The sequence below is a fragment of the Cervus elaphus genome, chromosome 17 (assembly GCF_910594005.1).
Source record: "Cervus elaphus chromosome 17, mCerEla1.1, whole genome shotgun sequence".
NCBI lineage: Eukaryota > Metazoa > Chordata > Mammalia > Artiodactyla > Cervidae > Cervus > Cervus elaphus.
The window spans coordinates 54,645,183-54,659,844 of record NC_057831.1 but is presented as its reverse complement, the minus strand read 5'-3'; the positions used below and the strand labels follow the sequence as shown (position 1 = coordinate 54,659,844).

Genomic DNA, 14,662 nt, shown 5'->3' with positions numbered 1-14,662 from the left:
AGTAGAACAGTTTGGAAAAAATCTGTTGTTTTGCTGGAGTTTTTCTCCAGTCCATTCAAAACTTCTCTGAAGTAGTTTTCTGACAGACTCTAAGTCTTATCCCTGTTTGATTTTCTGAGCTATTCTTGTTTTTGGCTACACTCTATGAATTCTTTGTGTTTGCTTTTTTAATTTTTAAAATGTGTCCTTCCCGGAGAGTTGTTTATACAAACACAGGGAAAAGTAAAAATGTCAACTGTATCTTTTCTCTCGTAGCATTTTTATGTAGCTCTAAACATAAGGAAGAAAAATCGGAAATAAGCTTTTCTAAGCCTGTAGTGTCAGAATAACTATGAACAGCTCTTCAAAGTACGTTTTTAATGTTTGCCCCATAAATTTACTCAGCAGGTTTTATTCTGAGGCAAATTTAACTTTGAAATGATCATTTCTCCATTATGATCTTTTTCTAAAAATGAGTGATGGGTGTGGCTTCGAAGTGATTACATAACTTAAGGGAATTTCTGAAAAAAGCAACTCAGAATATTTTCCATAGATTTGTTTGGTTCTTTGTTAATCTTCTTCACATTATTCTGTCAATCTACATGGTGACATCTTAACGCTTTGTATTCCCTGCCTTCTGTTTTCTTCACATAATGTGTCTTCTTAGGTATAATAGTGACCCAGATAACCTAGCACTTGATGTTTGGCTAAAGGTAATTAAAATAAAAACTTTATTATCTTCTTATATTCTGTCACTTCACTTTTAATTTTTGTTGCTAAATATACATTTTCTATTTGTAGTTTTAATACAGCTCTGACCTAATTTATCTTCAGATTTCAATTTTTGGCCTTACCATCTCAGTTTCTCCTGTAGCCAGATGCATTACTTCAATAAGAATGTTAAGGGTATATGAGGACACTATCCTTTTGAGTAAAAGATAAGAAAAATGGTATGTGATTGTGTTTGCTGATTATACATGTGTGTAGACTCCACATCCTTAACTATACCCAGAAAATGGGTATTATGTTGTTGTTAATAGGGAGATTGATCCCATTTCATTATTATAAAATTTTTAGAAATATGACTAGGACTTTTGAGCCATCTTAAGTACTGTGTGTGTTCTTGCAGCATACTTACATTTGCTGTCTTTGCATCTGCCCTTTTTAGGTTTCCCAGGCCGGAGATTTGTTAATTGAAGTATATGTAGAAAGAAAGGAGCCTGACTGCAGTATCATAATTCGGGTGAGTCCCAGATACGGAATGCAAAGAATACTGTTGAAAATCATAAATGTTAGCATTAGTCTGTATATCTTGAATTTTCCATTGTATTTTTCTGTCTTATTTTATATGTCCAATTCAAATCATGACAAGTTTGACTGTTCCTGCCAATATCCTCTGGGAATCCCATGTTTTAGTCATTTGGAGACCACCCTATGTTCTTTTGGTTGCGGTTAGGATGTTCTATCGGAGAAGGCAATGGCACCCCACTCCAGTGCTCTTGCCTGGAAAATCCCATGGATGGAGGAGCCTGGTGGGCTGCAGTCCACGGGGTCGCTAAGAGTCAGACACGACTGAGCGACTTCACTTTCACTTTTCACTTTCGTGCATTGGAGAAGGAAATGGCAACCCACTCCAGTGTTCTTGCCTGAAGAATCCCAGGGACGGGGGAGCCTGGTGGGCTGCCCTCTATGGGGTCGCACAGAGTCGGACACGACTGAAGCGACTCAGCAGCAGCAGCAGGATGTTCTATAGAACAGCCTGAGCTCTAACATCTGCTACTCATCGTCCTACCTTCTTGACATGAGGCCACGGATATACTCCCATCTGAGTCTCTATCTTCTTACCTTTCTAATGGAAAATTACAGTATTTATGTAATAGCATTAATTTGAGGACTTGGTAAGATCCTGCGGGTAAAACGCTTAGCAGATATCATGGTACATAGTCAGTTCAGTTCAGTCGCTCAGTCGTGTCTGACTCTTTGCGACCCCGTGGACTGCAGCACACCAGGCCTCCCTATCCCTCACCAACTCCTGGAGTTCACTCAGATTCATGTCCATTGAGTCAACAATGCCATCCAACCATCGCGTCCTCTGTCATCCCCTTCTTCTCCTACCTTCAATCTTTCCCAGCATCAGGGTCTTTTCAAATGAGTCAGTTCTTGGCATGAGGTGGCCAAAGTATTGGAGTTTCAGCTTCAGCATCAGTCCTTCCATCGAACATTCAGGACTGATTTCCTTTCGGATGGACTGGTTGGATCTCCTTGCAGTCCAAGGGACTCTATCAAGAGTCTTCTCCAACACCACAGTACAAAAGCATCAATTCTTTGGCGCTCAGCTTTCTTTATAGTCCAACTCTGACATCTGTACATGACTACTGGAAAAACCATGGCCACATGGTACATAAGTGCTTAATAAACAACAACTAGTATAAACCCCACCCCTGTATCCTAGACTTTGTTGTTGTTTTGTTACTAAGTTGTGTCCGACTCTTTGCAACCCCCTGGCCCATACCCACCAGCCTCCTTTGTCCATGAGATTCTCCTGCCAAGAATCCTGGAGTGGGTAGCCATTCCCTTCTCCAGGGAATCTTCCCAACCCAGGGATTGAACCTGCATCTCCTGCATTGGCAGGTGGATTCTTTACTGCTGGGCCACCAGGAAAGCCGATCCTAGACTTTAGCTTCCAATATTTCAGTGTACTAGAATATGAAATAACTCTTCTTTTCCTTGGTAACTTTAGTTAACTATTTGTTTTGAATTTAAAAGATCCTTCTCATGTTACCATAGTCTGTACTTAGTCAGCCTTAAGAGAGTAAGACTGCTTTCTTTGTGCATAGGATAGACATGCTGCCATCTAACAGTAGGAATTCAGCTTTAGCTTCTTGGCTTTTTTTAAAGTGCAAGATAAAACAGAGTCTTAACATTAAATATTTCTGGAATCTAGTTATGTCAAAGACACTGTAATATTTTATATATGTTTAATGATTACATACGGGGATATTCTCAGTTGGCACAGCGGTAAAGAATCCACCTGCAGGGCAGAAGACGCAGGTTCGACTGGATACCTGGGTCAGGAAGATCCCCTAGAGGAAGAAATGACAATCCATTCCAGGATGCTTGCCTGGACAATCCCATGGACAGAAGAGCCTGCTGGGGTTATAGCCCATGGGGTTGCAAAGGGCTGGACAGACTGAGTGACTAAGCACGCACACGCACAGATGATTACGTGTGATTCTTTCACAATGGTCACTCAGCTGTGGAACTGACAGGAGCTGCCTTGCGCTCCACGGCCACATCTGTCTGTTATGCTGAACATGTGATGTTGATCACAGGGGACATGAGGAAGTGGTAGAGATATCTCGGCCTAAGTCTGTTACTTACGCTGAAAGGGACAGTCGAAGCACATGACTTAAGTCCACTTACCCATAAACTCTTCACTAGTTCATTTTAATTTTATCTAATACAGCCATAACAAGTTATTAAAATTGAGCAAAATTCATACTTTAAGTATATTCACATAAAAGAGTATCTAGTTTCACCTACAAAAACTCTATAAATTCTCTTGAAAAACAGCAAAAACTATACAAAAATAAACATCCGGTTAGTGCTTAAGACTTTTCATAGCTCTTATATTTATTTCAGCCAGTCATTACCTCAACCCAAGGAGGTAGGTGAAGCAGGTGATGTCTCATGTTCATATGGGTAGAAATGGGAATTAAAGGCTATAACACTAAGGCCTGGATGCAAACATTAGTCATGATATTCCAAGTCTGATGTTCATTATATCGGTTTGTGTATCACTTAGAGTAATTAATTCCAAAGTGTGCTTTGTAGACTTCTAGGTGTTCTGAAGAGGTGCCTTGGGTATCACCTGGAACAAGGAAATGAGTTCCAATTTTCCATTCCTATGTCACCCTGAGGACCTCCCTGCTGACTATTTCACTAGTTTGGTCTCTCAGTAATTTATTTTTTTAAGGAAGGGCTATACATCTTAAAAAATTGTGAAGCCATTCTGATGAGTGACATCACTGAAGTCATTCATCTACTAAGGTTTCTACTCCTTAAAATTCTCTGCTTTTGCCATATGCTAGTTTTTTTTAAGGTTGTGCTACATTGAGCTTTTCTAAACAGCAAATAATGGACTTAACTGCATCATTAATATATTCCAAGTCAGTTAGTCGCTCAGTCATGTCCCAAATCTTTGCGACACCATGGACTGTAGCCCACTAGGCTCTCTCCAGTCAAGAATACTGGACTGGGTAGCCCTTCCCCTCTCCAACGGATCTTCCTGACCCAGGAATTGAACCCAGGTCTCCCGCTTTTCAGGCAGATTCTTTACCATCTGAGCCACCAGGGAAGCCTAATATATTCCAAAGGTATCACGAAATTCCACGAACTCCAAAAGACAGACTATATGAGTCACCTCTAATGAAAGATGTTTTATGTTATTTATATATGTGCAATATGCTTATGATCAATAAAGGACAGGAGAAATGTAAATGAGCACATTTTCTAAGAAATTTTTAATAGGTACATACTTGTACTGAAAATGTGGAAATGAGGTTGCAGCTGCAGTATTCTAATGCTTAAATCATGTTCTATTTGTTTAGCATGGTAACTAAATTCTGATTGGAGAAAGCCAACTTGCTTGTGGCCAGCATGCCTGTAAGACTGGTAGAAACGAAAACAGGAAGAAAACAAATGAAAAATCCCCAAAGTCCCTGAAGAAGGTGGTATGCTTATGCAGTGGCCCGGGGCTCTGAGACTCTCAGAGAGCCGGCCCCCAGGCTGACGCTGAAGACTCTGCCCTTGGCCTGAAAGCAGACTTTGGCGTCCCAGCATCTGTCACTTGGCATGGCGGGCCACACCGCTAAACCTGGGGCTTTTGGCATGGTAGACAGCAGTCAGCTGTGTGTATATAATTTAGAGCCCAAACTGAATAACTGAGCCGTTCTGAACTCCTAGTTATAGAACTGAGTGAAAAGATTTTTGCCTAGAAGGCCATAGGATCCAATATCTGTGGAAGGTCTTTCTGAGTATGAATAGGTATATTCTTCCCTTTTTGAGTTATTTAATTGTTCACTGAGTTAAAAAAAAAAAAAAAGTCTTCCCGGTTATATGGGCACTTTTTACACATACATGAAAATGCATTACATTATGGAGAAGATCTGAATATGCTGTTTCCCCTAGGTGCTTAGAGAAACTAGTTAAATGTACTAAGAGGACACTTGTAGTATCTTTAGGTGGTAGATGGTGGGCAGGTGTTACCGCCCTAGCATAAGGCCACTTCTGTGTTTGACGTATGTTCTGAAGAAATTGTGCTTCTCTTGCAGATATCTCCTGTGATGGAAGCAGAAGAGTTAACTAATGACATATTAGCAATAAAAAACATAATTCCTACAAAAGATGATATCTGGGCCACATTTGAAGTCATAGAAAATGAAGAGCTTGGTAAGTGGTTCTCATGCTAGGAATTTTTAAATTCCTTAGAGTGTGAAGAAATGCTACTTTTGTGAAAAATCATTACTAACATTTTATGTTTTTCTAAAGTTTCACACCCTATTATGACTCCCCTTCTACTTCAGTGCATGCATTGATATATGTTCATGCTACTTGAGGTTGCCCTCCTATGATTTCATTATTAAAATAATTAGATTGTTTTATTGACTGTAAGTTTATAGTGTAAAACATTAGTCATGTATGTTGCTGCCTCAGGAAATAAGGCCTCATTTTTAAGAAGAGGCAGTGTTATTTGTAACAATATTCTAAATGTTACCACCACCATCTAGCTTATTCCACCTTATTCCTGTATGTTGCTTATTTAACAAGGATACAGATTTAAAAGATTATTATTTTAAAAGCTAATTTTGTTTTAAGCCTAGCAGAAGGTTCCTTTTTAGTTTTTTTCTTTTTCATCTATCTTTAGTGGAATGGATCAGATATTTTGTCATTTTTTTTAATCTCAGGTACAGAAGAATAAAGAGAGCTTTTAGAATGCGTTGACCACCCCAAGAATAATAAGCCTAACATTCTTACGACACCATCTGGTTTTAAAGACCTCTAGGGAAAAAAAAAAAAGATGCAGAATGTCTTTGTATCTTGACCATCTAGTCTAGTTGATACCTGCTTAGGTCTTGGGACTCTTTCAAGTATAGATGTCAAACTGCCAAAAGTAAAATCTTGCCACCTGCAAGCTCAATACAAAAATGAAAATTGAACATTAAAAATACCTCACTGTGTATTATTAAGAGTCTTATAATCAGTGTTAGAATGAAATGGGGTTATCAAATACTTTGTCTTTCATTGTTCCACCTTGATGTTTTTATTCCTTTATTCTTTTTATTGTGCATTATTCTTTAAAAATGTAATTTGTTTTAAAACACTACTTTCCAGTATTCATCGCCAGGATTCAGTGACACTGGTCCTTTGGCGTCAGTTCACACTGTCTCCCCCATAGTCAGGCCCAGTCTGGCCTCTCATAAAAGGTGTTTTGCCCAATGATTCCAACAACCCTCCGCCTGCCAAGTCCAGTGGATTTGCTTCTGGCTTGACTTTGCTTGTTCTCACTGTAGCATTGATTGCTAATGACCATTCCCTTTTACTTGAAACGCGTTCACTCTGTTTTCGTTGCTGCTTTGATTCTCTTCCTAGTGCTGGAATTGTTTTATCTCATTTGTCAATTCTTCTTCCTCTGTCTATCCCCAAATAGTGAGTTTCTGCTGCTGCGCTGATCTTTTTTTTTTACCATCTTTTCTCCTTTTGCTTTCTTTAGAAGACAGTCACTAAAGAAGACAATCACTTCTATACCTCGTGCTTGACTAACATGCAAAAAGGTGTTGCGCAACTGCACCTTTATTCCTGCCCCTCTGGCCCCTAGTTTACTTCCTTTAAAACCCAGACTAAGGTTCCATCGCATTTGTCTTGTTGTTTTTGTTTGTTTTTTATGGTGCCTATCACATGGATTTATTTTTGTCTTTCTTGATGAGAGATCTTTAGAGGGAACAAGGGACTCTGTTTCTATCTCTAGGACAGTTTTTATCTCTGACAACAGTGCCTAATAACAGTTGCTATACAATTAAAATCTTCTGCATAAGTGAAGCACAATTTTGTATTACTGTATAGTTCAGTCGTGGTAAAGTCTTGACTTTGGTTGTTTAATTTTAAGGAGAAGTGGGTAGGTTACCAGCTTCATTTGTGAGTAAAAGATAACTGTCAGCATTACTGCCTAAATTATCTTTGTAAATCACAAATAGGTTCATATTGTTGTAAAATCATTTAAAACCCTTTCATTATTGGGAAAAGACAGTCTCACCAATAAGCTGTACTGGAAAAACTGGACAGTCGCATGTAAAAGAATAAAATTAGAACGTTTTCTTACACTGTATACAAAAATTAATTTAAAATGGTTTCAAGACTTAAATGTAAGACCTGAAACCTTAACACTCCTAGAAGAGAATGTAGGCAGAACACTCTTTGACATAAATTGTAGCAATATGTTTTGGGTCTGTCTTCCAAGGCAAAAGTAATAAAAGAAAAAATAAATAGCACTGAAGAATTGATGCTTTTGAACTGTGGTGTTGGCGAAGACTCTTTGAGAGTCCCTTGGACTGCAAGGAGATCCAACCAGTCCATCCTAAAGGAGATCAGTCCTGAGTGTTCGCTGGAAGGACTGATGCTGAAGCTGAAGCTCCAACACTTTGGCCACCTGATGTGAAGAGCTGACTCACTGGAAAAGACCCTGATGCTGGGAATGATTGAGGGCAGGAGGAGAAAGGGACGACAGAGGATGAGACGGTTGGATGGCATCACCATCTCAATGGATATGAGTTTGGGTGGACTCCGGAGTTGGTGATGGACAGGGAGGCCTGGCGTGCTGCAGTCCATGGGGTTGCAAAAATTCAGACATGCCTGAGCGACTGAACTGAACTGTATTAAACTTCATAGCTTGTATACAGCAAAGAAAACCATCAACAAAATGAAAAGACAGTCTACAGAATGGGAGAACGTATTTGCAAATCATACATCTGTTAAGAGGTTAATAGCCAAAATATCTAAAGAACCCCTACAAATCAATAACAACAACAACAACAAAAATCCACAAACAACTCAATTAAAAATGGGCAGAGGATCTGAATAGACATTTTTCCAAAGGAGACATGCAGATGGCCAACCAGCGCATGCAAAGATGCTCAGCATCACTAATCATCAGGGAAATGTGTTGCTAAATCAAAACCACGATGATCTATCATCTCACAGTTGTCAAAATGGCTGTCATCAAAAAGTCTATAAATAGCAAATGTTGGTGAGGATGTGAAGAAAAAAGAACCCTAGTATACTGTTGATTATTTAAATTGGTGCAGCCACTATGGAAAACAGTGTGGAGTTTCCTCAGAAAAACTAAGAATAGAATTACTGTCTGATCTAGCAGTTCCACTCATGGGTACATTATCTGGGAAAGACAAAAAATGTGATTTGAAAAGATACATGCTACCCAATGTTGATAGTGGCATTATTTACAAATATGCTTGTAGACGAGGAACCGCTGGGAGATCTCAAAGGCCTCCTTAGCTCTTAGATAGCGGATGGTCTCCTCTATGCTTCTGTTGCTGTTGATTTTTTAGGAAGTCAACAGCAGAACAATGAATCATGGATTTGGGGTAGGCATCCTCTCCCAACCCCTTATTCTCTCAAGGGTTGAGTTAAAGGATATCCCCATGTCTCAGTTCTGGAGGTCTGTGCCTTTGGGCATTTGTCCTCCAAAATGAGAGGAATAAGCCAGATAGGTGAGGATAGGAAGGAAATATATATATAGCTGGTACAGAGATTGCACTATATCTGGAAACACTCTTTTTAGATTTCTTCTGGGAAAATGAAGGGATGCTTATCCTGAAAATGACTAATTATCAGCTTGCATGTGCCAATTAGTATATCACAAATGGTAACATTGGAGTCAGGTGTTGTTTTTGTTTTTTTTTTTTTGGTTCCTTCTCACTAGTTAAAGAAAAGTTGATGAAAATATAAAAAGACTAGGAGGCTTCAAGCTGTTTTGACTGGTAAATGTCCAGGTATATAATCAAAGGAACACCCCATGTACATCAAGAAAGAGTACATCTGATGGAGTTAGGAATTCAGATTTGGCATGGTCTTAATGTTTGGTCAGCCATTCAAGTTGAAATTGCCAGAAGAGAAAACTAAGATTATTTTTACTGCTTTTAGAGGAACAGAGCTAAGAAAGCAACAAAGGGACCTGTGATTATGTTGACTTACTGGAGCAGATGGGACCTGTGGAGCCACCTGACCTTCTGAAATGTTAAGAGCTTTGTTTCTAGTAACATGCAGGGAAGATAAAGTGAAATGTAAAAAGAAGATAAAAGTGAAGGCATTGGTAGTCCATAAGATTGTGGTTGATAGGAAGAATGTCAGCAGGGAATTGGTGCTTTTTCTAATGTAAATATAAACCCTCCAAGTAACCAAAGCAACCAAAAATAAATAAGTAAATGAATAAATAAGCAAGTGAACCAGAAGTGCTGATTTTATTTTCACTGTCTGTAAACTTTAAAACAACAGTTCTCTACCTAGTCATTTCCAATGCCTCCTTTGTATAATAGATTTTTTTTTGTTGTTCCCTTTACTATCTTGAGAGACTCTACTAGAGTGGGTAGCATTCCCTTCTCCAGGGGCTATTCCTGACCCAGGGATCAAAACCAGGTCTCCTGCATTGCAGGCAGAATTTTTTTACCATGTGAGCCCCCAGGGAAGCCCATATAAGTGCTCTGGGCTTCCTATATGATTGAATATAATGAAAACAGATTCTTAAGTTTATAATTGGAATTATCATAGATGGGATAGCTACAAATTCAGACTGATATAAGCATGTCAATTTGTGACTCATGTATCATTAGCAGAATTGCCATCACTGGTGAAATGGTGTCTTAGTTTGTTTAGCCTGCTGTTAACAGAATTGGGATCTTCCCTGGTGGTTCAGACGGTAAAGTATCTGCCTACAAGGTGGGTAGGCCCGGGTTTAATCCCTGGGTCGGGAAGATCCCCTGGAGAAGGAAATGGCAACCCACTCCAGTACTCTTGCCTGGAAAATCCCATGGATGGAGGAGACTGGCAGGCTACAGTCCATGGGGTTGCAAAGAGTCAGACATGACTGAGAGACTTCACTTCACTTCATAACAGAATTACACAGGAGAAATTTATTTGTTACATTTCTGGAGGCTAGGAAGTCCAAGACCAAAGTGCCAGCAGACTTGTTGCTTGGTGAGGACCTGCTTCTTGGATGAAAGATGGCCAGCTTTTCACTGAATCGTCGCATGATGAAATGGAACTTTGTGGGATTCCTTTTATATAAGAGCATCGAGCCCATTGGGGCTTCCCTGGTGGCTCAGTGTTAAAGAATCTGCCTGCCACTGCAGGAGACACAAGTTCAATCCCTGGGTCGGGGAGATCCTCTGGAGAAGAAAATGGCAACACATTCCAGTATTCTTGCCTGGGAAATCCCATGCACAAAGGAGCCTGGTGGGCTACAGTCCATGGGGTCACAAAGAGTCAGACACAACTTAGCAACTAAACAACAAACCCATTTAGCGGGGACTCTGCCCTCATGATTTAATCACCTCCCAAAGGCCCCTCCATCTAATACTGTCACATTGGGAATGATTTCAACCTGTGACTTGGGGGAGTGGGGAAACATCCAAGCCACAGCAGGTGAACAACTCTTAGCAAAATTCTGACAAAGCACGATTATTATTTTTTGTTTTTTTGCTTTTGTAGTAGTCAAGATTCATGGAAAAAAATACATCATGTTAAATCCATATAAAATATTTTGAGAATTTATATTAAGGCTAGTTAGAGTCTAAGCTATTAGTTGATAAGTAGGATTTCCTTTGAAATGAGTGTCTGAGGCATTGGAAACGTGTACTAGACAGAAAACTAGTCTTTCTCTGTCTCATCCTTTGAACGATGCCAAGCGTTCTCGACCCACTGCCACCAGTGGGTCCTGATGGCGGCCATGGAGACAAGCTGAAACCCACCTCAGGAGGGGGTATCATTTTTTACCATACTTCCGGTATCTTAATGCTTCACTTTAAGAATGAACCGGTACCCTACCAATGTAGCACTCTACCCCTTAGATCCTTCACATGCTGAAACAAGTTAAGTGCTCATGGGGCCTCGTTTAGGTGGGCTTCCTCACCGAGAGGCTCAAGTTGGTGAAGTAGCTACTTTCAACACAGCAGCATCATAACAAAAGCTCTCTTTCTTCTCATATCTACCGTGACATGGAAGATCAGTTCATTTTTATTCAGAGTCTTTCTGGTCCTTCTCTTGATTGACAGGGTGCTGTCATCCTCTGAGAGACTTGCATGGCTCTAGATTTGACACTAAAATTTTAATTATTAAGGAAGTCATAATTGTCTCTGGAAATCCTATGTCATTACTGCCAGAAATTTAAGGATAATACCAATTGTTTCAGGTGGAAATGCACTGTTCTCTGTTTAACAAGGGAGGCCAGGTTTAATTCTACGGACAAGATTTTAAAATATTGAGAACACGACTTACCTAGCTAAAGAACCACCTCCACACCCTGTTCTTAAATAATTATGCTGAATTTTCAGCAAAAAAAATTTAATGCTGTAGATAGTGTGAGTGCATGCATGCTAAGTCACTACAGCCATGTCCCTCTCTTCATGACCCCGTAGACTGTAGCCCACCAGGTTCCTGTCTCCACGTGATTCTCCAGCCAAGAATACTGAAGTGCATTGCCATTCCCTCCTCCGGGGATAAATAGTGTACAAATCAGGTTTTGTTTTGTTTTTTTTTTTTCCCCTAGTAATACCCTAATGCCAGCTGACTTATGTAATTTATCATGACAGATGGTTGTAAATGTAACTATTAACAAAAACTTGTTTACTTATAGGAATTTATATTCCAACAACATTTGATGACTCAGTCCATTTTCCCTCTTACCTCTTTTATAATTGTGTCATTTGACAGTCTGATAAGTATTTATCTTTTCATCCTATTTTTCAGCTCAGTTTTTATGCAGGAACTTGGGTCTTCAGGATTTTCATTCCCTTGAATTATTTAATATTGATGTGAAAAACATACTTGGCTAATTTTTGTAAATCTATATTTGCCTGCCTCTCTGCTGTGATATATTTCAGTATACCTAGGAGTACCTTTGAGGTTTCACTATTCTATCTACTGGTAACAGTGACACTCTTCAATACAAATGTTCTAATATTTGGAGGTCTCATTACAAATTCTTATAATAAAGGAGAGTAAGCTTTTATTTCAATCCAGGTAGTTTTGCGGTTAAGAATAGCATTCCTACCTCCAAGCCAACTGCAGTATGATGAATTTCCTGACATAAAGGATGTCAAAACTATCTTATTTCCTTACTATCTTCTCACTAAGGATAGGAAAGTGAAGGACAAAGTGTGAATTGACATTGTTTTTCACTTTGCCTATATTACCTTTTGTCCTCAGAAATATCTTGGTGAGTTGATACTTTTTCCCCAAAATTACATATGTGAAAATCATCATGGGGAGGTTTACATATCTGTACAAAGTAAAACCAAGTGTAATACTTATGATTTGGAGCTTGGGGCTATAAAGTCAGATAGATTTGAGAATCAAATCTCTGTCCCTCACTTGAAGCAGCTGTTTGATTTTAGGCAAGTAGATGAACGTCTCTGATTCTTGGGTTCTTTTACATGTATATAAATAATGATAATTTATAATGAAGTGTGTTGTAAGAGTTGAAAACAGCAGCTGATATAAGGTAGCCAGTATATATTATGTTGATACATAGTTATTCTAGAAATGGCAACTGTTAACAGGATAAGTAGTGTCCCATGATTTTTGCCAAACTGTTTATAAATTTATTTTAAAAAACAGGATTAATGTAGCACAAAAGATTTTGCCTGATTTTCAAAGAAGTATATATGTCTGCTTGTCCATTTACAATTATTTACTGTTCATTTCTGGATTACCATAGAAATTTGTAAGGTATTTTATCCCCCAAGTATTTATTATTGAACATCTATTATGTACTCAGCACTCTGCTTTGTGAAAGGGATATATTTATAAATAAGAAATAGGTTTGTCTCCAAGATGTATGACTTAGTTGCCCTGGTTTTTTTGTTGTTGTTGTTTGCAATCACCATCACAATGCCTAGGCTTGCACCAAGATGCACAGAATGCAGAACTGCATTTCATTGTACTGAAGAGGAAGCAAAAAATCTAGTTATTTACACTGGAAGGAAAAAAAACAAGTTCCAGAATGCTGTGCTAATAAAAGGGAGACCAGTACTAAAGAGAATGTGATACAATTGGTCTTTTTTATTACTTGTGACTTGTGTGTATAGCATGGGTAATATACAAATGTGATGCTGTTGACATAGACTTTGAAGTTTGTTATTGGCATTACTACTTTAACCAAAAACAAAAGCCCTAGTAGGAGGTCATGAAAGAGTCGAGTTGACTTATAAAGGCTGTGGTACCAGGAAGCTTACATCAGCATCTTCACACTAGAGCTTATGTTCTTGCTCTTCTCAGTACACTATGAAAAGACTTGATTTTTTCTCCCCCAGCATATGCTTCTGTTACAAGATTTTATTAAGTGATTGGAATGTTTTGACTAGGCTTCCCAGGTGGCACTAGTGGGAAAGAAGCCACCTGCCAATGCAGGAGACTCGGGTTCGATCCCTAGGTTGGGAGGAGGACATGACAACTCACCCCAGTATTCTTGCCTGGAAAATCCCATGGACAAAGGATACTGGCTGGCTACAGTTCATGGGGTTGCAAAGAGTCAGACGTGACTGAGCACGCATGTATGCACACATGCATATTTTGATCAGCAAAAAACTTTCCTATGAAATTTTGATTGTAATTCTAAAAACCTGTGGGGTTTTTTGGTTAGTTAACTCTATGCTAAGAACTTGTGATATATTTGAAAGTATGGCTGCATAAAACAGAATATATATGGATGAGTATTTATCAAGGAGAAATTGTGAAGATGTGATCAACTTTTTGCTTGTTATCCTATTATATGAACTGTTAATGGATAATATTGCTGCATAATGTTTCTGATTGATATTTCCACTAATAAACAGAGATTACTCAGTACTGTTTGCTAAAGATTATCTTCTGTTCTTTTTGAAGTTATACTTTATAATTTCATACAAGTTGATTATCAGCTATAAGTTGTTCAGTAGTGTTGATCAGAAATTACGCTAGTCCTGTTGGGATACACAAAGGATTTATACTTAGTACTGGACCAATTACTAGTACTTTTACAATTATTTAATTGTATATGCAAACAGGCATTTTTGCATAAGCAAACCAGAATGTTGTTTAAATTAAAAAGTAGAGTAATTCACTAACTGAGATTTTTATCTGAAGAATGCTCTGCTCTGCTGTGCCAAATCGCTCAGTCGTGACTGACTCTCTGCGACCCCATGGACTGTATGTAGCCCACCAGGCTCCTCTGTCCATGGAAATTCTCCAGGCAAGAATACTTGAGTGGGTTGCCATGCCTTCCTCCAGGGGATCTTCCCAACCCAGGAATCGAACCCGGTTTCCTGCATTGCAGGCGGATTCTTTACCAGCTGAGCTACCAGGGAAGCCCCATCTAAAGAATAACACCTCTGAATTTTTTTAAATGTAGTTTAAT

General features: G+C 38.9%; 1 protein-coding gene across 3 annotated transcripts in view; it reads left to right on the top strand.

The window, feature by feature from the left end:
* The window catches only part of ARAP2 (ArfGAP with RhoGAP domain, ankyrin repeat and PH domain 2), a 186,389-nt gene that overhangs the window by 129,668 nt on the left and 42,059 nt on the right, over positions 1–14,662 (top strand). For all 3 annotated transcript variants that reach the window (XM_043871270.1, XM_043871268.1, XM_043871269.1), the window contains 2 exons: positions 1,148–1,222; positions 5,313–5,430. In XM_043871270.1, coding sequence (XP_043727205.1) covers positions 1,148–1,222; positions 5,313–5,430 — 193 coding nt within the window. The remainder of the gene's footprint in view (positions 1–1,147; positions 1,223–5,312; positions 5,431–14,662) is intronic.